Source organism: Acomys minous (genome assembly GCF_964271855.1).
Source record: "Acomys minous genome assembly, chromosome: 13".
Classification (NCBI taxonomy): Eukaryota; Metazoa; Chordata; class Mammalia; order Rodentia; family Muridae; genus Acomys; species Acomys minous.
Genome location: NC_140495.1, coordinates 106,104,147 through 106,130,820, shown reverse-complemented (window position 1 = coordinate 106,130,820; position 26,674 = coordinate 106,104,147). Strand labels below are relative to the sequence as shown.

General features: G+C 50.9%; 1 protein-coding gene across 1 annotated transcript in view; it reads left to right on the top strand.

The window, feature by feature from the left end:
* The window catches only part of UMODL1 (uromodulin like 1), a 52,463-nt gene that overhangs the window by 12,024 nt on the left and 13,765 nt on the right, over positions 1-26,674 (top strand). Inside the window, exons 4-16 of the mRNA XM_084754450.1 lie at positions 977-1,095; positions 3,999-4,188; positions 5,579-5,719; positions 10,016-10,270; positions 11,848-11,960; positions 13,522-13,741; positions 14,258-14,395; positions 15,647-16,213; positions 17,004-17,261; positions 18,588-18,700; positions 21,717-21,930; positions 24,408-24,542; positions 25,762-26,081. Of these exons, the coding sequence (XP_084610576.1) occupies positions 977-1,095; positions 3,999-4,188; positions 5,579-5,719; positions 10,016-10,270; positions 11,848-11,960; positions 13,522-13,741; positions 14,258-14,395; positions 15,647-16,213; positions 17,004-17,261; positions 18,588-18,700; positions 21,717-21,930; positions 24,408-24,542; positions 25,762-26,081 (2,783 nt within the window). The remainder of the gene's footprint in view (positions 1-976; positions 1,096-3,998; positions 4,189-5,578; positions 5,720-10,015; positions 10,271-11,847; positions 11,961-13,521; positions 13,742-14,257; positions 14,396-15,646; positions 16,214-17,003; positions 17,262-18,587; positions 18,701-21,716; positions 21,931-24,407; positions 24,543-25,761; positions 26,082-26,674) is intronic.

Genomic DNA, 26,674 nt, shown 5'->3' with positions numbered 1-26,674 from the left:
CTATATAGTACCTGAGTTGGTACTGGACCTATAAGGACATTTTTAAAAATTACCACTCCCTAAACAATCCATATGCAGAGAGTGACAGGCATTTACATAGCATGTAGCACTATAAGTCTATAATCGAGAAATGATTAGATTGTCTGGGAGGGCATTTTCCTACATGCAAACACTTGTCCACTTTAACTATTTTTAAATTTTTATTTAATTATATTTATATGTGAATGAATGCTTTGCCTGCATGTATAGTACCCACAAAGGCCAGAAGAATTGCACTTGGATCCCTTGGGGGCTGGAGTTACAGATGGTTGGGAGCAATCACGTGGGTGCTGGGAACTGAACTCAAGTCTTCGAGAGGGACAGCCAGAACTCTTAACCACTGGGCCATCTCAGCAGCCCCACTTGTTCAGTTTACATAGGCAACTTGAACATCTGCAGACTTTGGTGACCCCCTGGAGTCTTGGAAGCCATGTTTACTGTTGCTGAGGGCAACTGCATAGACTCAGTATGAGTGTTATACACATGCTGCAAGTGACAGCAGTTGTCCAGCGTGTAGTCATATATGACACTCTAATGTCAGCCACTTACACTATTCACCTAGACAGCAGGAGATAGCCAACATAAACAATGTTACACAGAGTACCACACAGCATACTGTTTGCTGTCAGGATAAGGAAACATTGGTGGAGTGGACTGATTTTATGTTACATTGTAACAAAGGCTGTGGGCTGAACCGTGTCCCAAGGGGCTCTATTCAAGCTGCGCCTCAAGCCAGGCCTCTGACTCTTCACAGGTGGGAGCCAGTGGTCTTTGCCACACAGGAGAGAGAAGAGTGAGGGTAAATGGCAGGAAACTCCCCTCAGGCGGTTTATGCAGAAAGGTGATCTCCTGCCTTCCAGAGCCTGCTGACCACCTATGCCCTCTGGTGGCGGTGCCCTGTCCCCAGGATTGTAACTTGTTGGCATCTGACCTGTAGGAGCAGAGAGGAACCTGGTGGGCTGGTACAACTTGACTGTGCTGGTGAAGATGGGCTTCGAGGACCTGCAGCGAGAGGACCCTGGGCTCCGGAACCACACGCGCCTGCTCTACTCTTTGGTGAGTGTGATGGCTACAAATGTCATGTCTCTCTGGGCAGATAGAAAGGAGTGACATCCCACTAGTGCCCCCGAGTAAATGACCCTGAGCCAAACTTGAATTCATGACAAAAGTAAATCAGCCTCACCTGTAACCCCAACCCAGGGGGCACACAGACAGGAAGATGAGGAGTTCAAGGTCATCCATGACTACATAGCAAGTTCAAGGTCAGCCTAGGCTACTTGAGGCTCTGCCTCAAAAAAAAAAAAAAATCAGAGAGACACACTGGAATGGTTGTGATCAGAGTGTGATTTCATGGGTTCTGGCATGTGTACCTGAAGGCACACCTGTATGGGATGGAGAAGCCTCCTTCTTGAGAGGCTCAGTTGAGCAGATAAAAGAGTGTACTTCTCAGTATGGCCTTGGTCTTTCAGACCCCAAACCCTGGAGTCCTCATTCTCCCTCTGTGGAATTCTGGTCTGTCCTGTTTAGGCTAGGAGCATCCCCTAAGTGTGACAACCAAACACATCTCCAGGCAGTGCCTGGTGTCCCCTGGGGTCAAAGCCATCTTGGTAGAGACCCCTGCCTGCAGTGCAGCCACACTGTAGACATGTCACAGCTATTCCCAGTCAGTCTCTCTAAGCCAGCATTGTCCCAGACTTGGGGATCCTAGGATAGCAGGCTTTGCCTCCCCCAGTGTGCCTTTAAACAGCAGCCTGCTCTTGTAGCCAACTGTGGATAGGAGCCCGTGCACAATGGAGGGCCCAGAGGAGTTTGCCGTTCGCTGCTGGCTTACCACAATGTAATGAATCCAGCAAGGGGTGAAGGTTTCCATTCTGCGCCTCTAGGCCCCACAGATAATGCCCCATGGGTGCAAGAATGATAATGGGATCCCTCCTCAGTCACTACACCTACCAGACAAGCAGCTTAGAATAGAGGAGCCAGGCGTACCCTGCCCTAGCCACTGTGAAGTGATGCAGCTACCCTAGGGGTTGTCTGCACCCTCACCTCCGCCAAAAAGCTCCTTGAGGCCCACAGCTGGAGGGGACCCTGTTTGCTATTGGTTTGTTGAGGGCCTGCCCAACTGGCCACTAGGAGCACAGCTCTGCCGCCAGGCCACCAGGGTACAAACCCCAGCCTGGCACCTGCTGTGTGACCTTAGATAAATTATTTCACCTCTCTGGTGCTCAGATAATCATTCGTTAAATACAGGTGGTCATAATTCTGCACGAGATAGCAGCTGTGGCTTGAACAGTATCTGTGACTGAACACCTGCCTGAGCAGCTCAAGGAAGGAAGGCTTATCTGGGCTCACAGTTTGAGGGTACAGTGCATGGAATGGTGCCGTGTACATTTAGGGTGGGTCTTCCCACCTCAGTTAACTGAGAGATGCCCTCCCTGGCACACTCAGAGACTCGACTCTTCGGTGACAAGAACCTGTCACATTGACAGCATTCACCATCACAGCCTGTGAGGCGTTTGCAGCAGCGCCTGGCACACTATGTCCTTGCTCACATTATTTCTGTAGCCGTGCAGTTGCCTCCCTCCTGAGGGAGCCAGCTTGCCCAGGCAGGCTCCCAGCTGCGGCAGGTGCTGGCCCTGGGCTCCAGTCTGAAGGGTTCCAGTGGGGGTGGGGTGGGTGGATCTTGGCTTACCTCCTGAGTTAGTTACACTCTGTCTCCCGGGAAGGGCTCTGGGTCTCTGGTCCCACAGAGTCAGGTCTGTTTACAAACCTGCTGTGGAGACACCAGTCCGGGTGTGCAGTGCCAACTTGCCTGGTTTCCCTGGGGTTGCGATGCTGAGATACAGTTTAACTGGGAAGCATCCTACGGAGAAAGCAAAAGAACTGTCCATCTAAAAAAGTAATGAGACAGGGCAACAGGAGGCCTCACCGTCTAGTAGCCGGTCCTTAACTCTAGGTCCCTTGCTCTTGAGGCCAGGTTCCTACAGGGGGGTGAGGGCTCAGGTCCCCAAGCCACAGCTTTGCAGGCAACCTGGGGCTGCCCCAGTAAAGAGCTGCTGATAATAGATGGCTTAGCAGAAAAAGTTCTTTACAGAAGCGTGGGCTAGAAAATCTGTCATCAAAGTATCAGCAGTGATGCTGCTCCCTTTTGGCTTGCATGGCCATCTGTCCCTTAGGCCTATCCACATTGTCCTCACTCTGAGCATGCCCAGCCGTGTGCCCGCCTTCCTCCTTCTGACTAATCAAGATGGGGGTCTCACTAAGTGGCTCAGGCCGGCCTCAGACTCCCGGAGTGATCTTTCAGCTTCAGGCCCTCAAATGGCTAGGATATGGGCACATGCCACCGCACCCAGCTCAAATTTCCCCTTTTAGTAGAGACAGCATCAAGGTCCGCCCTCAGCTTAGCCAGTCACAGCTGTGTCCAACCAAGGCCACACCTGGCACTGAAGGTCAGCATTTCCTACCTGAATTTGGATATGGCGGGATCTACCAGCAACGGTGAGGCCTGCAGAAGCTGAGGCGACTCTGGTTTTCTGTGAAGGTCACAGATGTGAAAGATATTGTAGCAGCCTTATGCTTCTTCTTCCTCCCCCTCTCCCTCCTCCTCTTCTTCTTCATCTCCTTTTAACAATTTCGTGTAGCCCAGGCTAGCCTTGAACTCACCAGGTAGCCAAAGATGACCTTGAAATTAATTCTCCTGGCTCCACCTTCCAAGTGCTGGAATTACAGGCCTATGCTGCTACGCCCAGTTTACGTGGTACCAAGGATCAGACCTGAGGCTTCATGACCAATGAATCACAACCCCAGCCCCATAACAGTCCTTTACTGTCGGGTAGACTGGTGCATACGTGTGTGTGCGTACGCTTGTGTACAACTTGTTTCGGCTTCCCATGCATCTGGCTCCTTCCCCCAGCACAGCGTGCCCTTCTACCATTGATAGTCTCTCTGGTTCTACTTCCCAGGTCACCAGTGCCTTGCAGCCTCTGAGCCCAGCTGTACACTACCTGAACTCAACTGGTGGCAGGGACACATTCACCACAGTGTCGTGGCTGCTGCTGGGCCTTCCGAGGCTCATGACTGTGGCCAACGTTTCAGCCATGTTGGATGACATGGTGAATCGTGTCTATGAAGTGATCAGCATCCAAGTGCAAGGTGGGCACACTACCAAGCTGACTCCGAGGCTCGATCTGGTCCTGAATGTGGTATTAAAGTGGGGTTAAGCTCAAGTGTGGGAGATGGCTTGGTTTGGGTGTACTGCTCTGCAGAGCATGGGCGTGGTTTGGCTCACCTTCTGTTCACTCTGACCCAAACCAATTATAAACTCGAGTTCCTATGTGATAATTTGAGGAATTCTTTTTTTGCTCCATCAGCACCTACTCCCAGTGTGCAACACACACACAGAGACACACACAGGCACACACACACACACACACACACACACACACACACACACACACACACACACATCTCCTGTACTCTCTTCCTTCCTCCCTAGCAAGCTCATCAACTGTCCATGGTACACTAAACTGCAAACCACAGATGGAAAACTCAAACTCTAGATGAAAGAAATAATAGCACCTATGGCTTAAAAAAAAAAAAATCTACGTCAGGGATTGGCAAATGCTTTTGAAAACGTTTGCTCTTTCGCTTCAGCTCCTTAGGTCTGCTGCTGGCATGTAGCAGTCACTGGGGTATGTATGAGCAAAGGGCTGGGACTGATAACCTCCTCCTGGTAAAGCTGGGGGTAGGTACAGCTAGGCTCCTGGGCAGCCCTGTCTCTTGTGTCAAACATGTTAGGGGGATCCCATGGCCAAAGCATTCATCTTATCCTTCTGAAAATGTCCCTCAGCCATTGGTCACAGGCCTGTTCCTGGAGGCCAGTGAGCATCCTAAGCCAGAACCTGCCGCAAATGTGGGCTTTCCTTGTGAGGTTCGGGGAAGCCTACATTGACTAGGTTTGGTTCTAACGGGAGGCTGTCATAACATGAGGCCATGGTATAACTGATTAATTTCCTAAATCACATTCATAGAAAGTAGAAATGCATCAATAACTAACTAAGATAAATAACTAATAATCACACAGTTATTTTCCTCCCAAGAGAAGGGGTTGGAACTTTATGGATGACCATGAGCTTTCCTATTAATGCTTAAATATATTTAGGTAATGAAGTAGTCTATCTTTGCTCTCTTTGCCCTAGAAAGAGTGGCTTTATGTGAGGCCTCAGAAGGGAGGATGACAGGCCCAAGAGTGAGGGCCAGGCCAGCTGGAAATGTTGGGGGAATGTTCCAGATTCTTTTTAGCTCAGGAAACTTCTGGTTCCCTTGGTTTATTCTTGGACCCGTCATGCTGTGACCACTGACACTCGGGCCAGCCATGTGCGCAGGCTCTAACAGCTGCCTGGGGTCAGCAAGCTGCCAGGGAGTGTGCTTGGCCCTTGTCTGAATCTATGGGAGGTCACGTGTAGAGCATTGTAGAGAATGAAAAGGCAACTGTGGTGCTGTCTCACCTGTCTCCCATCCCCATACACACACCTTTCCACAGATGTGAATGAATGCTTGCACAGTGAACTCCATGTATGCTCCAGGGGACAGCAGTGTCTGAACATGGAGGGCTCCTGCCAATGCGTCTCTACCCAGCAGCTGCCCACCTCGCCTTCCCAGCAGCTGAACCACACAAAGGAAGGTAATTCTGGAGTTGTCAGATTGCTTGAGAGTGGCAAAGAGGCCATGTCTAGGGCAGATGGCCCACAGACCTCAGACAGATCGTCCCCTTATCTTCCCTTGAGGGAAGCCAGGAGCAAAGGAAGGGTGCAGGAGGCTGGGAGGTAGAAGAGAATTCAAGGAGTCATGAATAGGACGCTCGCCAGTTGTGGTGGCACACACTGGTAGGATTTGCCTTAGGAGGCGGAGGCAGGAGGATCATGAATAGGACACTGAGGTTCTGAAAGAGACTCAAGGAATATTTAAACCAATCCCCGAGGGATGAACTCGGTTTGTCTCTGGCTTTGTATGGGTGACATAAAGGCAAAGCCGGAGGTGGGGGCAGGGAAGCTATGGGGGCTTTGAAAACACATACACCATACACACACAAACAGAAAGAGAGGGAGGGGGCGGGAGAGGGAGAGAGAGAGAGGGAGAAATCCACAACAGAACTGGGCCACTCCTCCCTGGGCCATCCTGTCCCAGCTTGGCAAACCTCCCTCTCCTTCTACCCATTTCAGTGTAGCCAGTGTCTTTAAGAGCTAAGAGATGCTCATATCCAAAATAACACACCCTGCTATTGTAACATCCAGTGTCCAGTCTCTGAGGTGCGATAGTCTCTTCACTATCATCTTTTAAGTCTGAACTTGTATTTCAGCTGTGTTCACCACTTATCTCTGACAGTTCTGCAGCTGTTCACTTTAAATTATGTCATTTTCCTCTCTGCCTCTGCGTCTGCCTCTTGTCGTCACAGGTATAGGCATCCTGGCCTCCCTCAGTCTGGGAGGTGTGTTATCTCAGGTGCATCCTGGTGCTGGGTGGGGACAGATTAGAGACCTAGAGACCCATGCCACCCTGTTGGCTGGACTTTGTGACTATCTCCCTGGGAATCCTGTGATGGGCCCTCAGCTTTGGAGTGGGGTTCCCCTTCTCGTTGGCCCCGGACCCCATTAGTGCCTGGTAAGGCTAAAAGCACTTCAGAAAATGGTCCCAGGTGTGTATATACACACAGACAGCAGAGTGGACCTCACAGCCAGAGCAAAGGCACCTCTGGCTGTGCCCCTTACACAGGGTTCCCCTGCTGCTCATTGCATAATGGAGGCTCAGTGTTACTTCCTACAGATACCCAGGCTGGGTCTTGGGTACACCCAGCCCCTCACCTTTCCCGGTAGGATATGTAGCACTATCTCTTGGCCCCTGTGGCCCCGAGTGGTCATCTTCTCGCCTGGTGTTTTCTCCCTGATCTTTCAAATCCAGGCATGGACTCCTTTTCTCGGATGCATCCTGGTGCTGGGTAGGAAAGGATTAGGGACCTAGATAGAGACCCCATGCATGCCACCATCTCCCTCCTCAGTGGAAGAAACCTGTGGGGTTGTGTGTGCCCACGCTCTGCTAAAGTTGCCTCATGCTTCCCCTGACAACAGCAGGTCATGTGCCTCAATCCTCATAACAGAAAGGCAGTGGAGCATGCCCCGGTGTTCAAAGGTTACAGATCTCTTGAGAAAGTGCCAGACATAGGAGGCCAAATTGTACATCTCTAAAATATAAGAACCCTGAAGGTTCTGCTCCCGGGGCTTTCTGGTATTGAAAATGACGGCGGGCAACTGGCAGCTCCATTCTGTTTGCAAAGCCTTCCTCTGCCTGGGGAGCCTGTGACCCTGAGGGTCTGTAGCATGGCAGTGCCAACTCACACGCCATCAGGCCAGGGAGCTTGCTGTGTGCCCCCATGTGCCAGAGATTGCCTGGTCTGCCGACTCCAGGCCGAGAACCTTGTTCATGCAGTGGGAAGGCAGCTGTGACACTGCCACTTTGCGGTCAATGGTCCTGATAAGATGCCGGGATCTCCCTGCAGTTAGATATGCTGCCGGTTAAACTGGGCTATGCTCTAGGTACAATGAGCTTCTAGTGGCCTTCCTAGACTGCGGAAGGATGCAGGACATGACACGGGAAGGCTGCCCATCCCTAGTCACACTTCTCTAGGTGAAACAGGCACGTGTCTGCTTCCAGACTGGAGAAACAGAGCCAGTTTTGCCTGCACACTGCTATAAGAACCACTGCATTTTAAATTTAGAAGCTAATACCAATGAGCAATCTGTTGGGCTAGCTCAGCCATACAAGTCGCTGGATAATCCAGCACAGATTTCAGATGCAGTTCCTGAGAAATTAGTCACCCGGCTGATGGTCCACGGGGCAGCTGGGTTTTTGCACAGGAAAACATCCAAACGCAACCTTGTGTGATTTGCCCTTGCTATCCTAGGAGCATGCCCTGCTCTGAGGAAGGCCCAAGTCTTTCCCATAATATCTTCATGCTCACCTGGCACCTGCCAGCTCTTTAGCTGTCACCTAGATTTGTGGCCCGGTGGGTAGGGGTGCCAGCTGCAGAGGCGAGCAGGGCTGGTGTGAAGTGGAAAGGTTGGCTCCCTGAGGCAATGCTTGTGGCTTCGACTCAAGTTTGATTTCAGTAATGAGAATGTTTGATTGTATCTGTCTTCAATGCTTCACGTTCCACAAGGCGTGGGGGTCAAGCTGCTCGCTGTGAAGGAAAAGGGGACCAGAGTGTGACAGGAAGCTCTCGTGAAGGCTGGTGTCCTAGTGTTCCTCCTGATCTGAGGGAGCTCTGCGTCAGGGCCACCTGGAAGGAGCAAGAGGCCAGACCTACGCTTCTGGTGACACTGATGGACATCTCCAAAGGGACCACAAAGTTTTGGGGTTCTGTCCCCAGCCAAAGGATGGGGAGAGCCACAGAGCAAGGTCTTTGGCCTAGATTTCAGAAAACCAGGGTTTCTTTCTGTAGCACTTTGCTGTGTGAGCCGATATCTACCCACTAAGAAAAGGCTCCAACAACAGACCAAAGAGATGGTTCCATCAAAGCCTGGCATGAGTTTTACAGGACTGTGGACAGCATGGATGTAGCCCCCCTTCCCCTGCCCTGTGCAGTAAGCCTTCCATCCTCTGGGACCAGCTGAGACCACATGCAGCTGGGAGTGCCTCTGGACTCAGCAATGCTTAGCCTTAAGTGTTATTTCACTTTGACCTTTCTAGGCCTTCCATAAAGTGAGGCCGTAGAAAGACATTTTTGTCTGGAGGGTTTCATGGCAGTCAAAGTGCAGAGTCTGGACTATAGGAACAGCATAGACAAAGCTTTCAGTGTAGTTTCTGAAAGGTGAGTGTAGCCCTCTGTTCTCCCTTCCCCCTCCCTCTTCTCTTCCTCCTCCTCCCTCCCTCCCCCTTCTCTCCCTCCCCCTTCCCTCCCTCAGCCATTCTGTGAGTTATCCATTCCCAGCATAGGCCAGCAAACTTTGAGCTTTGCAGTGACTAGAAGGTTGGAGCGGAACTTTGCACCTCAGGATTCCATCGACCGACTGACCAACCAGAGCTGGGGATAGGAACCATGGTTAGGCCGGGACTGCGGCTGCCCACATGCTCTGCATTTCCTGCCACTGAGGACAACGTCATTGTCTTAGGTTTCTGTTACTGTGATAAACATCATGACCAAAACAACTCGGGGAGGAAAGGGTTTGTTTCAGCTCACAGCTCACAGTCCATAACGAAAGGAAGATGGGGAAGGAATTGAGGCAGAGACCATGGAGGGCGCTGCTTACTGGCTTGCTCTCTGTGGCTTGCTCAGCCTGCTTTCTTATACCTCGGGTGGGCAGCCCAAGGGTAGCAATGGCCACAGTGAACTGGGCTCTCCCACATCAATCATTAATCAAGTAAATACCCATAGAGTTGCCCACAGGCCAATGTGATGGAGGCCTTTTCTCAGCCAACGTTTCTCCTCCCAAATAACTCCATCTTGGTACAAGCTGACAAAACCCAACCAGAGATGCTACCGAGTGAGTCACTAGGCCCGTGTCTATTGCTATAGCTGAGACTTCTGAAGTACTCCAAGGAAACTACAGATCTGAGAGTCCCATCCGGCTCAAGCAGGGAGCTTGGGCTGCTGGTAGTTTAAGCCCACTATCTGGAGGTGGGTCTGAGAGAGTGCTCCACCAGGAAGCCCAGCACACAGGGAGCTAGCGTGACAAAAGGCAGCAAATGCTGGTTGAAAGGACGAGACAAGAGGGTAGTGTTGGAGAACTGTGACTAGGCACTGCACTCAACTCCAGGAAAATTGGCAGTCAAGAAAAAGAGGAGAGCCAGGTATGGTGGTACATGCCTTTAATCCCAGCACTCAGGAGGCAGAGGCATTCTGCGCATCGGTCACCTGGTTGGGTAAACAGGAGAAACTGAGGCCGAGATGCCTCGTCGCTGAGATCCATGTATGTTTCTCCCTCAGATTGCCCTCCAATCCAAGACTTTGTGGCGCTTGATGTCACCAGCAGCAGTTTCCGTGTGTCCTGGAGCTTGAATTCCACTCAGAACCACACTTTTAATGTTCAAGTGTACAAAGGCAGAGAGATACTCAAAAGCACCTGGGCAAGGAGCCGGATTCTGGCCGTGTCTGGGTTGGAGGCAGGAGTCCTTTACAGAGTGACAACCAGCTACCAGGGGTGTGGGGCCAATGTCTCTGCCTCGCTGGTTGTCAAGACAGGTAAGGCATTAGTCTGAAAGCCTTGAGTGCTTCCTTGAGTGAGCTTTCTTTGCCCCAGAGTTCTGGGACCTTAACATGCCTCACAATTGTTCCTGAATGCAAGCAGGGGGAAGTGGTGACTGCCCCTACTGTGTGTGTCCTCTTACCCTCTGAATGTCCCACACTGCAGTGAGAGCTGCCTGGCACTTCTGTGGGCTCCTTGCTTGTTGACCTACAGGCTCCACGGAGACCCACCTTCTAATAGTCTGACATACATGGGTGTTGTCAGATACAGGAGGTACCCACAGATGGTGCGCCACAGACCTTCAGCCACACAGACTCCTACAGGACTGTTTACATAGCCTCTCGCCATCAGGGCTGGGCAGCTCAGTGCTGTTGTGATGGAATTAGAGCACACCCTATTTCCTGTGGCTTGTAGCATTCACCCTACCTGTGCCAGTAGGGACAGATTCTTCCAAACCTACAGGACACATAAATATGCTTGGACCTCTCCCACTAGGTGGCAGCTGATGTGGCCTTCTGGTCATTTATAGGTTGCCCACCTGGCTCTGCCTGGTCATGGTAATATACAGACCTCACCAGTCTTAGCAATGCAATGAGACAGCTCCCCTAGTGCTGAGGCTGGTGATGTGTAAAGAGGAGGGTGCTCTGCTACCTTGAAGTCCTAAATTCTCAGGTCTGTCCCTCCTCTAGCACAGCTGGTTGATGAGGGCTGGGGTCTGGTTCATTGTCACTCCAGAATCTTCTCTTCTGATGGTGACTCAGGCTTATTCCAGAGGGTGTGCAGGACAAAGAACATGTGAGGAGCTGGTTCCAGGTCTCCCCTAGGAGGAACGCCTCCCCCAGAGCAAGAGCTTCCCTATTGCCTTGGCAACATTTCTGTGGTTTCAGTGTGATGTGCACTTGTGATCTGTTGGATTGACCCTGTGGTCTGTGGGCCCAGGGCTCTCCATCCCAGGTTGGAGTTAGTCTGTGGCTCACTGTCAACAGTCAGGGAGCATCAGGGGCTGTAGTGGAGACACCCCAGTGCCTGTGCACAGTGGGTGTACTCCCATGAAGGAGACATAGGTTCCCAGCATCTAGAGGAGAGGCAACCTTGTGGCAGGGGACCAACTCTACCAGCTTGCTATGTGCAAAGAGATGGTACTTTCAATGCTGGCAAAAGTGACCACAGTCACTCTAATGTGGGAGGCACGGGGAGTGATCGAACATGAGGACCTGGCTGGGCCCGGTACTCAGCACCTTCTCCCAACCGAGGAAATGACAGCTGTAGGAGCATTGGGATGCCACAAGTACATCCTGAAACCCAGCTCCTACAGGTGTGGTGACTCAGTGTCCCGTCCCAGCTGACTCTGCTCCATTCTTTCGCTCCAGTGCAAATGTCAGAACTACCATTCCTTGTATCAATCTCTCCAGTTTAACCACCTCAGTCTAAAATTGATGTATCAGTTTATTTTCTTTTTTTAAAAAAGCTGTGTGCATGCTAGGCCAGCATTCCGCCACCTAGGTATACCTTAGCCCTAGCATGTGACTTCCTCTCTCAGGGTTATGGCTAATTTGTATCACTTCTGTCTCAGATGCCCAGGTTTTCCAAGTCACGATACGGATCACGAACCGGAACCTGACAGAGCAGATGCTCAACTGCAGCAGTGTGGAATTCTGGAACTTTTCTCGGCAGCTGTTTCATGAGGTAACAGGAGAGCAGACCATTGTCCTACCCTCAAGTCCTTGCAACAAGGACACACATGTAGGCATATGCACACATGCACATGTACATGCATGCATTCACATACACACTCATACATGTGTACACATGTAGATGTGCCTGATACACATGCTCACATGTGCTCATACATGAACAGCCATGCATGTGTGCATATACATATGCCCATACACATGCACACATACACATCATCAATGTGGCTCCTCCCTGTGGTTGGGCAAAGTTATGTTCTATAACCGCCTGAGGAGGTCACGCCTGCAATCCACAGCCCCTCATGGGGTAATAATCCTCCATCAAATTAATACCTTGCTCACATGGCTGGACTCACTGTGTGAGTCCCTGCCTTGGGATGCTGTTATCTTGTGTGGCTTCATAGTAGCTCCCTGAGCAAGGCTGTGCCACCAGTCTTAGCATCTGTTGCCCCCTGTGGTTGGCAGGAGACACTGGCACTGAGCCTGGAGAACAGAGCCAGCCATTTGTTATCTAACATAGGTTCTGGGTTGGGGAGGAAGCTGACTTCTGACTTCTCCAGCTGTCCAGGATCCAGGGTTTTACCCCTTTGGAAAACCACAGGCTAGCTTGATAATAGCATCGCAGATGTTGGCAGGAGACACAAGGTCCCTGGGTCAGAGGCAGAGTGCCTGTCACAGCACAACAGGTCATGTAAGGCTGGTTCCCCGTCTTGCCCCCCCTGAAAGTGTGCATGCAGGATGATCCAGTCCAGGGACCTGTGTGTCCATGGAGGGGCGTGCCTCAGCTGAGCAACCCCTGACCTAGAGATCCCAGATCTTATAGACCCTAAATCGTGTTCCAGAAGGGGAGGTTATGTTCCCTGGGCTGGTGGTAGAAGGGGGCCCCCAGGCTACTCTGCGTACCCCACCTCACTGGAAAGTGCCCACAACAAAAGGATCTAGGGTATTCTGTGTGCAGCGTGGGCAGAGATGCCAGACTGTTGGGGGCTGCTCCTGAGAGCTGCCTCTAGGGGCACCAGCTATCTTTTTTTTTTTTTTTTTAAAGACAGGGTCTCATTTTGCATCCTAAGATGCCTTAGAACTCACTATGTAGTTCAGGCTGACCTTGGATTAGAGGTGATCCCCTGCCTAGATCCCAGGAGCAGCTCTCGAAGGCTCTTACACAGCTAGGGTTTTTGTTGTTGTTGCTGTCGTCATCTTTGGTTTTGTTCCCTCAAAGCTAATCGCAGTGTTCATGGGATGACTGGCAGGACAGTGGCAGCGAGGCTTGTGTCTCCCCAGTGACGAGGGCACAGCTACAAGTCATGGGGCTGTTTCTAAGTAGTCTGTCCCTGTCAGTCAGTTCATCAGTCAAGCTGCCAGGCTCTGTATTTCACCCACATGCACACATTCCCTCAACGCCCGCTTCCAGGACAGTTGGGTGGGCTGTCTGCATGTAGCTTGGGGGCTGGGCTATAGAGGGTGCTTGGGATTTCCCTAGCTGTTCCTGGGAGAGCTGGGTGGGCCCCATGGCTGGGAGGATACCTCTACTACCAGCCATGTGTGTTTCCTGGTAGGTGGAAAAATCCTTCCCCCAAGTCATCTCTGATGTGTACCAACAAGGAAAGCTGAGGATGCAGATCGTGTCCCTGGAGGCAGGGAGCCTGGTGGTGACACTTAGACTCACTCTGCAAGACCCTGAGTTTCCAGTGGGTGTCTCCACACTTAGGCCCATGCTGCAGGCTCTGTCTGCGAGCACCGTGTTCCAGGTTGACCAGCAGGGGACGCTAGTGCAAGGTATGTCTCTTAGGGCATCAGGGCATACCTCAGGTTCACAAGAGCCAGGGAAGCAATAGTTTGAGCCAATCTTCCCCTTACCTGAATGGCGAATGAAATAAAAGTGTAAACTGTGTCCTGGGCTCTTCTGTGAGAAGCAAGGGCCAGGGCCAGAGGCTTCTCCTGAAGTAGGCTCATTCTCTATGAATGGTGCCTTTTGCAGTCACTGGTCCAGAACACAGAGTGAGGAATTAGGGGTCAGTGGAGGGGAAGGGAATGGGGATCCCTGGGTCTGGTGGCCAGGGCTCGGCACCTCAATACCTGTCAGTGAACTGCTCACCTATAGATCTGTTTCATCAGCCCTGTTATGAATTCAATTTCTTGATATATTGAGTGTTTAACAAACTTGGGCCTTGAGAAGCCCATCAGTGCCCAACAGTTCTCTGTAGGAAGGGCAGGAAGACTTCCGTGTGCTGCCCTTTTGTTTCCTGACCAGTCTGGCCCCTTTCTCACCAACTCTACCTCCTCTCCTCACAGATTGGGACGAGTGTGCACACAGCTCAGAGCATGACTGCCACCCAGCCGCCCGCTGCATCAACCTGGAAGGCTCCTACAAGTGCCAGTGTCTCACATCCAGGGATGCTAACCCCTCCAGGGCTGGCAGGGCCTGTGAGGGTGTGTGTGTGTGCCCAGCAGTGCTCTGAGATCTGGGAAGCGAGGGCCAGCTTGGCCAGGCATAGTGCTAAGGGCCTCAGTAGCCTTTCTGGGTTTTGTTGTTGTTGTTTGTTTGTTTTGTTATTGTTTAGTTGGTTTTTGTTTTGTTTTGTTTTGTTTTGTTATTCAGAAGGAATCGATGCGATGGTAAATATAGCATGGGTTCTGTGGCTCTTTATCCCAAGACAGCTGTAAAATATAATTGGAGTAGGTTTTTTTGTTTTTTGTTTTGTCTTTTAAATAAAGAGGTAAAAGAGTCCATATAAGCTAAGTACCCCAACCCCAAGGAAGCCCTATATCCCCAGGAGGGGGGAGTCCTGTCTTGATGGCTTCAAGATGGAGAGACCAGGTTGCTAGAAAAGGGCCCTTCTGTGGGCCTCCTGAGTCTAAGTCCTGCCACATTTCTACCACTCCTAAGTCTTCTAGTGGGGAAGGGGGCTGAGCTAAGAACCAGGAGGCAGCCACTTGCAGATATCTGACTCTGTGTGTGATTAGTCATGTCTGCCTTGGGAGCCTGCTGGAGCAGAGGAGGTGTTGTCTTTTTTCTCCTTCCTCACCCCCACCCCACCCCTCTCATGTGCATGTGGTGGGGGGTGGATTATTTACACATGTAAGTGTATGTGATTTGGAGTATCAACCTTGGGTGTCATTTTTCAGAAACATTAATCCTTGTGTTAGGATGAAAGGTGTACACCACTACAGGGTCTCTCACTAGGATCTGAAACTCACAGATGACGTTAGACTGGCTGGTTACTAAGCTCCGGGGCATCCTCCTGCCTCTGTTTCCTCAGAGCTGGGATTATAAGTGCACACCACTGTGATCAGCATTTTTTTTTTAAAGATTTACTTTAAAAAAAAAGATTTAATTATGTGTCAGCATGCTTGTCTGTGTGGATGGGTGTGCACTAGTGCAGTTGCCTGCAGAGGTCAAAAGAGGGCATCAGGTGCCCTAGAAATGAGTTATAGGTTGATGTGAGCAGCCTATTGAATCAGAGAACTGAACTTGCATTGCCTGGAAGGGGAGCAAGTGTTCTGTTCGTAAGTACTAAGTCATCTCTGCACACTCACTGTGTATGTGTGGGTGTGGGTGTGGGACGACAGGGCCATCTTTCTGCAATGTACTTCTTTCTCTAGGGAGGGCTTTTGCTTGTAGGGAGACTCTGATGGCCTTGCTAGCTGCCTCAGGCATCTGACAGTGGATGTATCTTGCAGGTGATATGGTGACCCCCACAGGAGATGAACTGCTTGTAACGACAAAGGCCACGTCCCCAGCTGCCAGCAGGGGATTGGCAGCCAGTGGCCCAGAGACCCTCACCTTGTCACCAAGTCCCAGGCCACCAAGGAGCACCCCAGCAAGAGGCCAAACCTGGACCACAGGCCTTCCATCTAGGAGAGATGGTGGCAGCACAGTCGGGCAGGATAGGACTAGCACAGGGCAAGATGTGGAGGTGGCCAGCATGGCCCTGAGCCTGGGTATGAACCATGGAAGTACCAAGTGGGTGACAAGCCCCTTTCCCGAGTCTCCAGGGCCAACCCATGGTTCCCCTCAGGGGACCAAAGATGTCGCACTGCACCCCACTGGAAAGACACAAGAATATTTCACAACAGACCAACCCTTCTTGACTGCTCCGCCCACGGGCTATGTTGTGTGGCACCCCAGTCCTGCTTTGGGGATACCTCTGAACTCCACAAGAGTACAGAATGAAGACCCTGGCCCTTCCTCCTTCCCAGGCCTGCCATCGGCCCCAAACCCTGAGACTCAGGAGCCCCCTGCCTGTGGTGAGTCATCAGGGAACTGGGAGCCCAGTAGGAACCTCAGCCTGTGTAAGCCCTGATGTCAGGTGTGCCAGAAATGCAGGGTGTGCTCTTTCATCCTGAACATATGTGGACCTGGGCTTAGAGCAATGGTCCTTGCTGGCAGGTGCTTGGCCTAGTCAGAGAGACAAAGGGCTCCCTTTGCATCCCTCACCCTCTTCTTATGAACCCTTGGCTTTCAGAAGCTGGGGCAGAAGATAAGCAAGGGAGAGAAAGGGGACTTTACAGGCTATGTGTCCCATCTAGCAGTGGAGCATTCCCTTGCGGGTTGGATACCCCAACAGTCCCATAATCCTAAGCATCACTGTCCCCCTAACTCCCAGCTTCCTGAACCCCAGCTCTCCCACTGACCCTGTTGAGCCCTCCCTGCTATAAGCTAAACCATCTGTTTAGCTTGTCTTGGGCCTGCAATGCCAATGGCTGCCCCTGACATACCTGCAAAGGGTAGAGTGGTTTGAGGCAGCCTAGGACACCAGAGATGAGTATGAACCATCCTCTGGAACAAAATATCCCAGGGACCAATTCTTGCTGTCACAACACAGGGCTTCCTCTAAGAAGCCAAGCTAAGGGCCCCACAAGGCCCTGTGCACAGGGGTACTGTCTCTGTGAGGGGGTCGTGACAGTCTGCATCATTGGCTGGCATCACCACCCCTCTAGTTGTTAAGAACTGGACCTTCGGCTTTGGGAAGCTCTTTCCTGTCCGTCAATGCACGTGGATCGATTTTTGTGTTATCATGTATGTCCCACTTCCCAGTTCCTGGACCCATCGGAAAGGTCACCGTCTCCAACGTGACCAGCACCAGCTTCTCCCTGGAGTGGTCAGCAGACATGAGCCTTTCCCCGACCTTCTACCTCACTTTGGTCTCTCCTCGGGGCCCAGCCACGACTATGGAGACCCAGGACAATAATGTGACAATGTCAGGCTTGGAGCCCGGAGCCTTGCACCTGGTAGAGATCGTGGCTAAGGTGTGTGGGAAAGAAGGTGCCAGAACACAGGTGAAAGTGCGGACAGGTAAGGACTCTAGACAGGCAGACAAGCATGACAGGTTGAACATAGAAAGGCTGGCATGCGGGCTACAGGATGTCCATTCCCTCCTCACATAGAAGCGCAGGGCTCACTTGACCCAGGGACCCCATTACATGGGAGACGATCCTTCCCACAGCTACATAGTCAGATAAAATCCTTTTTTTTTTTTCCTTCATTCCTTCATGACATCTGTTCTCCCAGCACATGACTTACCTATGTGTGTGATACTGTAGTGGGGTGGTAGTGGGGGGTCTTCACATCTCAAGAAGTTTCCCACACACTGGGTGCTGTCTTTCAGGTTGGGGGGGTACATTCCTTGGGTGAGCCTAAGATGGCCTTTTGGGGTGCAGTAAGAACAGCTCATGGCCATGAAGGAGAAGGAGTTTGTTGGTGTCTGGATGGTCAGAGGCAGAAAAGCCCTTGAGCCCGAACCAAGCCAGGAGACCTCTGAATGTCTCACTCTGGAAGGAAGGGGCTGTGCATGGGTGTGTGGCCCTTCACCTTAAGACGATCCCCACGTCTGCTGCTGCCTATGCCCCTGTCTGCCTCTGTGCCTCATACATCAAGTTGCATATGCCACTGGCCCTGCTTCTGGCCCTTGGGTACAGTGATAGCAATGTCCCCAAGGACCCCGAGTCTGACGCTTATCAGGAATGCATAGTAAGGTGATTTATGGTTTGGCTTGGGATTGAGTGAGATTCTCAGTGGGGGGGGGCAGGGGTGTTGATGTCACTGAGGAGGGGGGAAGATGTTGTCATTCTCCTTTGATGCCCCAGGCCCCTTACATGGAGCACGCATGCCACAGACATCTAGGAAGGGGCTGAATGAGAGACTGATGTGTCAGAGGCCAGGATGTGACTGGGAATATTCCAGACTATGCTCATGTCCCATGTGTTTCTAGAAGCCCCAGAGGGCAAAGACTCACAGAGACCAGCCTAGGTGACAAGGGGACTGCCCTTAGACCACAGATGGGTACAACTGCCAGGTGAGAAAAGAGCTGCTTGAACAGGGCCCCCAGTGAGGTATAGGCTCCGAGCGGGGGGGGGGGGGGGTACATCTGGCTTACACTGTGGCCCTGGTTGTCTCTCAGAACCTGCTCTGTCTCAAACTGTCCTGGTTTGGTAGCCAGCTGCCTGACTTGCAAAGAAGCCTCAAAGGAGGCTGGCTGCATGTGTCTCACACCCTTGGAGCCTGGTGGGCATGTCTGTGGGCAGCAGACACTATACCTTCTCTGTAGCCTGGTCAGTCTCATGCGGTGAGCAGGGACACTGAAATGACAGTGTGTGACCTAGTGCACGCTATATCCTGCAGTGGCCCAGAAACTCACTGGTGAAGTCCGGATAGCGAACATCCGGTATTTGGAATCCTTCCGAAATGCCAGCAGCCGGGAGCATCGAGACTTCGTACAGTTGTTCTTCAGAACAGTGAGTTGGCACGGTCAAGCCTACTTCCTGGGAAGAAAGGAAGGAGGCGGGGTGGGGGGTGGGGAGGGTTTCTAGATGCTTCCGGCTGTGGCAGGTCAGAGCATTCTGAACTGCATGGCTGAGGCCTGCCTGGAGACGGAAGCCATATCTCCACCTCCCCTGCCCCACTCTGGTGTGCCCTGCTTCACGCTCCCTGAATTGCTTTAACAAAGTGTTTGAGCAAGGCTTTGGTGGTGCAGGCTCATAATCCCAGCAATTTAGGAAGCTGAGGCAGGAGGATTGCAAATTCAAGGCCTGTGTGGGCTATAGAGAGAGCCAAAGGCCGGCCTGGATGACTTAGTGTGACCCTGTTTCAAAATTTATAGAGTAAAAAACTAAGTGTGCTACACTGTTTACCTAGAGTACACCAGGCCCTAGGTTCAGTCCCCTGTGATATCTATGCACTGAACACACGGAGACATGCATGTGCACACATGTGTGCATGTGCACACGTGCACACACACACACACACATAAACGGATATTTAAAAATTGAGCTCCATTACAGATAGCATGACAATCTTAAATGTAAAATCAAGTGATTTCTATTGTTTGCAAAGACCTGCAGCTTCTACCACCACCTGATACCAGAGTGTCTAACCACCCTCAGTGACGCTCTCTACCCATCCATGCCACTCCCCCTCTGCCCCTCCTCCAGCCCTCGGGCCACTACTTTGGTCTCTTTGGATCTGCCAGCTGGGTGTTTGTGACCGTGGGATGACAGGAGAAGTGATGCGTTACGTCGGCCGCTTGTTTAACGTGTTCCAGGTCCATCCACATCGCCATGTGCCTCTGCACTCCCATCCTTTCACGGGTGGACACTGCTCCGCTGTGCCTTTCATTTATCCACGCTCTCGTTGTTGGAGAGTCAGCATCCTGCTGCTCCTTGTCTGTTGAAAGCAAAGCTGCTCTGATGCTGTGTCTGTTTCTTCTCTGCTGTCCCTTCTGTTCTCTCTGGGGCAGTGTATTCTTACAGTGTAGCTCAGATAGCAATCTCAGCATGTCCTGGTGCTATGGTATTAATTATTATTACACAGACAGGGTTTCATGGGCCCTAGGTTGGCTTCAAAAATCTCTATATAGCCAAGGATAAGCGTGAACTCCTGATCCTCTTGCATCTACCTTCTGAGTGCTGGGATTATGGCTGAGCGCAACCATGCCTGTTTTCCAGTGATGCTGGGGATGGAACCCAGGGCTTCATATATGCTAGGCTACACTCTAGAGCTATGGCCCTAGTCCTAAATTATACTGCTTTTTAAAGTATAGGCAATACACTTATAATCTAGTGATTTTATTACCCGATAGAAAGTCAACCTTCTTTTTAGTTTTCTGTAGTCAGGGAGTTTGAGTTTCAGGGAAGTGTTGGACAGTGCCACCTAGTGTTGGCTGTGATAATATGCTGTTATGTCCAGAAGCCAATGAGTGCTAGCCTCTAGCAGAGCGGACCTTGGGAGCTGACCCAGTCTGGCTCCATAGGATCTGAAGCCCTTGCCTTCCTTATCCTGGAATTCCCAACTCTCCCAGTGCCTGGATCCAAGAGTCCTCAGTGGGGCAACTGATGACGTGCATCGCCTCCTGCCTTTAGCAAACAATGGTTGCATATAGCATCAAGCAGCAGATGTTGGGCCCCTTGCCCACTCTGGTGGCCAACTACAGCAGCCCCAGCTCCACCCTAAGCTTCCAGATTAATCTTCCCTTTCAAAACCATTTCTTCCTTGGCCCATTTTCTTGAACACCGTTGTTTTATTTGTCTGGTTTCTCAGGCTATAACAGTTGTATGGCCATGTATACCGATAGGACCAGTTTTGGAAGTGGTGGGCTAATGGCTCATCATTTCCTAGCAGGGGCTAGAGCCTTGCCTGGAGATCACTTTGAAATAGTGACATTTCAATGAGGATGTGGTGCTTTGGCGGATCTGTCTAAAAAAAGCAGGGGAGGGGGCTGGAGAGATGGCTCAGAGGTTAAGAGCACCGTCTGCTCTTCCAAAGGTCCCGAGTTCAATTCCCAGCAAGCACATGGTGGCTCACAACCACCCGTAATAAGATCTGGTGTCTTCTTGTGGTGGGCAGGCACACGTGTGGGCAGAATATTGTATACATAATAAATAAATCTTTAAAAAAAAACAGGGGAGGGGGTAAGAAGCACAGCGGATGTCTGACTGAGCTACACAAAGCCAGTGGGGGGTGGGCTTGGAGATACTTAGCCTCTGATGGGGGAAATTGGGGTTCTCTACCTTGGGTGTCCCAGAAAAGGAAAGAGGGGCCAGGAGCTCATGCCATGGGGTACTGGCCCTCGTGCATATCTCTGACAGTCCCTGGAGGTGCTCTTTCCAAGGAAATTTGAATCACATGGACTGTTGAGGCTTATTATAAGAGCGTGTGCCTTTGACTATGTTGGGCTGGATTAGAATGGTGCAGCCTATAACACAGGACTCTGCACTAAAAGGTGGGGGACAAATGCAAGCCCTTCAGAGGCAGGAGCTATGAGTCCTGATAGGGATATGGGAGACGCTCATTCAAAAGTAGCCTGCCAACAGGTGGGGGAGGGGAGGAAGAGAGGGGAAATGTCCTGAAGCATTAGAGGCAAAGGTAAGTTCTAGAAAAAAAACAAAGGGAGTAGGTGGTCTTCTTCCTCAGGACCACTTGCTCAGCCTCCCGGCCGACTGTTAACTGCCCCTGAAAGCATCTGCTTTACAGGCCTGTATAGGTAGGTCCCTGCTGTTGGCATTGTCCCCTGCTCAACCCAAAGGCATCTCTCTGAAGCTGTGGGCTGCTTGTAGGGGAGGAGGGCTCCCCTGGGCATCATCAGCACCTGCTGGCATTTTAGTGGGGTGAAAGGGCCAGTAACAGATTTCAGGCTTGGACCCTCTTGCCACAGCCTGTTCTGCCACCAGGCAGAATACCAGAAGTATCTATGCTTAGGACAAATGGCCGGTAGCCTCAGCGGGCAGCTCTTCTCACACAGCCTGTTTCTCGAAGGTGCGGGACTCTTTACCAGCCACGCTGCGTCAGCACATGGACACAGGCAGGATCCGCGTGGACATCATCAGCATCACCAACGGCAGCGTCGTGGTGGAGTTTAATTTGCTAATAATGGCAGACGTGGACGTCAGGGAGGTGTCTGCTTCCTTCCTCACTGCCCTACAGAACACATCGCTGCTGGAGGTGGTCAGAGACAAAACCTTCATACAAGGTATGCACGGGGCTGGGCTTGCTCTTCTACCCAAGTCACAAAGTCATCTGTGGCTCTCTGCACCTCTTTGTGGGCATTCCCAAGAGCTTTCTGAAGCATGGCGTAATTGAGGCTTCCTTGTCCTCCTCCTCCTTCTTTTTTATTTTCTTAAAATTTATTTATTTATTTATATATACAGTGCTCTGTCTGCATGTACACCTGCAGGCCAGAAGAGGGCATCAGATCACATTATAGATGGTTTGTGAGTCACCATGTATTTGCTGGGAATTGAACTCAGGACCTCTGGAGGAGCAGTCCGTGCTCTTAACCTCTGAGCCATCTCTCCAGCCCCTTCTTTGTCCTTCTTATTGCTACCTGTGCTTTAATGGGCTGAGAACAGATGGGTCATTCTGGGCAGCCACTGTCCAGAAAGAGTCCGAGGAGAGCCTAGCAAAAGTACCAGTGAAGAGAGCAGCATGGGGAAGGCAATTTGGACTCTACCTCCTCAGACTTGAAGAAAAATGACAATTGGCTCATAGATAGATCTTTTATTTTGTTGAGTCAGGGTCTCACTGTGTAGCCTTGGTTGGCCTGGAACTCACTCTGTACATCTGGCTGGCCGCACATTCAAAGAGATCTGCCTGCCTTTGTGCTGGGGTTAAAAGTGAGTGCCATCATGCCTGACTCCAAATAGGTTTTTTTTTTAAATGAAGACTTTAAAATTGAATATCTTTTTTTTTTTTATTTGAAGACTGAGAAGAACTACTTAAGTAAATACAGGTTTTCAGAGGAAAGGACTGCAGTACATGATTACCTAAAAATATCAGTCTTCTTGTCAAGCAGTATAAAGTCACCACTGTAGAAATGATAGAAGAAAACTTCCAGAAGAGTTAACAGCTTATGTGCAGAGTGAGATCACACAGCGTTGATAAATAGTAAGCCTGATAGGTCAGTGTCCAAAAGATGCTAACAGACAAAACCCAAAAGAAATGCAAGTCACCAACAGAGATGTGATCACCGAGGACATCTCTCCTTTTGTCCACAAAATTGGAAAGGGAAAAAAGTACTATGAATAAAACTAAGTTAAAAATCAAACTGACTTGCCAAGCGTGGTGGTGCACACCTTTAATCCCAGCATTCGGGAGGCAGAGGCAGGTGGATCGCTGTGAGTTCGAGGCCAGCCTGGTCTACAAAATGAGTCCAGGACAGCCAAGGCTACACAGAAAAGCCCCGTCTCGAAAAACAAAACAAAACAACAACAACAACAAAAACTGACTTCCAGGGGCTGGAGAGATGGCTCAGAGGTTAAGAGCACTGTCTGCTCTTCCAGAGGTCCTGAGTTCAATTCCCAGCAACCACATGGTGGCTCACAAACATTTGTAATGTGATCTGGTGCCCTCTTCTGGCATGTAAGTGTACATGCAGATAGAATACTCATATACATAAAAATAAATAAATATTTTTTTTAAAAGACTCCCAGATTCTCTCTGAGAACAGCACGGACCCTGATAAGACATGGAAAGCAGTGGAGATGGGAGAGTGGGCTGGAGGAGTAGGATTTTCTCACCTTTTTTGAAAATCCAGGCAGTGATGGGTGTCAGTAGTCCACAGCATCTTCCCCAGTGGCCTGGCATTTCACTCTGGGACTCTGTCCTGGGAGAAATTATCTCAGCTCAGACCAGAGTTAATGCAAAGATAGCCATCGTCAGAGTGCCTTAAAAAGCAAAGAAACTGTAACAAGCTATAGCCTGGGCTAAAACTGGCCTATGCTGAGTTCTTCCCATACTGTGGGCTGTTGTCACCACTGAACGGGGTTTGTTGAGACAGAAGATGCTGGAAGGGCATGCACTGAGTTATAGCAGGTGTCATGTGTACACACACACACACACACACACACACACACACACACACACACACACACTTGCTTGTGAATGTGCTGAGCGGGCACATGATGAGAGTGTGTATGTGAGCATGCACATACATGCTCAGTAAGTTTGCTACCACTGAGCTACAACCTGCAGTCTGCTTTGTAAAGACCAGAAGGAAACAGTATGACCTTTTGGGGCCATGGTCTGTGCTCTTAGCTTTGCGTTTTGGTTCATAGCCCTGTTCTGCAGGGCTGACAGACTGAATGGGCAGAAAGATGGAAGGCATAAGGAGCGTCTGCTGGGCCCAGTGCTCGTCACTCGGGTCTCCAGTTCTGTGTATCTCCTGGTCGAAACAGCAGGCTGGAGGGGGTTCAGCTCTGGGGGAACCCCCTTCCCTGTCTCAGGGCTATATCCTTCCAGAATCTCCCTGGATCCCCATTCCCACAGCAACTCACACAAACACTGAAGAGCCTTACAGACTGTCCTAAGCCTGCCATCTGCATATGTTTTTACCTTGCCTCCTGAGATGAACTGTCTCAGCAGGACTGGGCATGCAGCTGATGACACTGTCCACACCAGAGCCGCTTGCATGCCCGTCATGGCTCCCGTTCTCCCCTCAATGCTTTTCAGATTACAATGAATGTGAAATGAGGGAAGATGACTGTGCACCTGGGATGTGCAGAAACACCTTTGGGTCTTTCACATGTAGCTGTGACGGGGAAAGACCTGACTCGCATGTGGAATATTCTGGAAGATCCTGTGATGGTAAGTCTCATAAGCCTTTTCCTGGAAGACAATATCATCATCATCATTCTCTCTCTCTCTCTCTCTCTCTCTCTCTCTCTCTCTCTCTCTCTCTCTCGGTTTGGTTTTTTGAGACAGGGTTTCTCGGTGTAACCTTGACTGTCCTGGACTCTCTTTGTAGACCAGGCTGGCCTTGAACTCACAGTGATCTGCCTGCCTCTGCCTCCCGAGTGCTGGGAGTAAAGGTGTGCGCCACCACCACCCAGCTAATATCATCATCTCTTAAGGACACTCATTCCTAGGAAAAAAGGGCCTTTGTCCAAATGACATCAGCATGTTTTTTATGACCGGGGCAAGTTGTGTGTGTGTGTGTGTGTGTGTGTGTGTGTGTGTGTGTATGTGTGTATGTGTGTGTGTGTTTGCATGTCCTTGCATGTAGGGTGTATATTCATATACATGTAGGATATGCATTATGTTTGTATTTGTGTATACAAAGGTATTTATGTGTGTATGCATGTAGGGTATGTGCATGTGTGTGTGGAAGGTATAAGTGTGTGCATGTAGCATGTGTGTGTGCATGTAGCATGTGTGTGTATGTGTGTGTGCGTGTACTGTGCATATGTGTATATGGAAGATATATGTGTGTGCAAGTGTAGGTTGTCTGTGTGTGCCTGGCCCTCCCTCTTTTTTTCATATATGTCCAATGGGGGGAGACAGCCACCTGTGTGAGTAGACAGTGGAGCAGGAGACCTGCTCTGCCTGGGGAAGGTGGAATACAAAGGGGGTCAAGTTATGTTGAAACTGACCAGCAGGGCCAGCTAAGTCAACACCTGGCAGTGTGGGTCCAAGCATGCAAAGGCGACTGGCTGAAACTTGGGAGCCTGCAAAAGTGGATGAAAAGGGAAACATGCTGCCCAGGAGTGTGGGTGACTTTTCTATAGTCCCCTATCTTGCAAAGTTGTGAGCTTTGGGGCAAGAAGGAAGCCAGGACAGTAGAGGCTCTTGAGGGGACGACTTAGGACTCTCCTTGGAGACAGGCCTCAGTGAGTCTGGGGCAGGTTACTCGCCTATTCTCACTTGGCACATCCATGGCACTCAAGTGCAAGTGTGGGGACACTGTGGCTGGAGCAGGAAGCTCCTGGTTATGTCTGCTTTAAAGTGTGAGGCCTTAGAAGTCTACCCTGTCCCTCTAATCCCCAAACAGACTCACCCTGAGTCTTTGTCTCCTTGGAACCTTCAGGTGGCTCTTCTGGGAACCCGGTCAGGACCCCAGGCCGAGAGTGGCCCCCTATCCTAACAGGAACTAGGGATGCCCGTGTGCCAGCTGCCAGCTCCACGCCCCAGGACCTGCCCCTGCGGCTGACCTTGACAGATGCGGTTGGAGTGTCCTGTGAGATTGAGACAGTGGTCATCACCATCCAGAAGCGCTTTCTGCAGCAGGAGGCCATACCCGAGGCCTCCCTGTACCTGGGAGAGCCCTCCTGCAACGTGAGCAAGAGCAACAGCACACATGTGTTCCTGGCAGCCGGCTGGGGCGAGTGCGGGACCCTCGTGCAGAGTGTGAGTGAACGTGGCCACCGCGAGCCACCTGGAGGGACCTGTGGGGAGGGTTTGCACCTGGTAGGGAGGCCAGGCAGGCTCTTCTTCACCCCTGGGCCTCTGACTTCTAAGCGAGAGACACAAGAAGAGGATGTCAGACAGTCCCACATTGTCACAGTTGCCATATTGGAACCCTGAGGTAAATGCAAGCTCCATGTTGCAGAATTCTTCTGGTACAAAGAACCTGGGGTTGGCCAGAGTCGGGGTTTATGGAATCCTCTCTGCCCAGGCTGGATGGAAAGGAAAAACAGGAAAGCCAAGGAGTCACATGGGAACATGTGTGTGTGTGTGGCTCCACCTGTATATATACTTATGTATTTGTATGGGTATAGTTGTGTGCTGGTCAGATTTCTGTTGCTGTGACAAAATACCAGAGATAAGTCAAGTTAGGGGAGGGGAAGGGTTATTTTAGCTCACACTCAGAAGTTTCGGTCCATGGCTGGCTGACTCTATTGCTTTGGGCAAAAGAGTATGACGGAGCAAAGCTGCTCGCCTCATGGTGGCCAGAAATGGGAGAGGAAGGAAGGGGGAGGGGAGAGAGGGAGAGAAGAGAG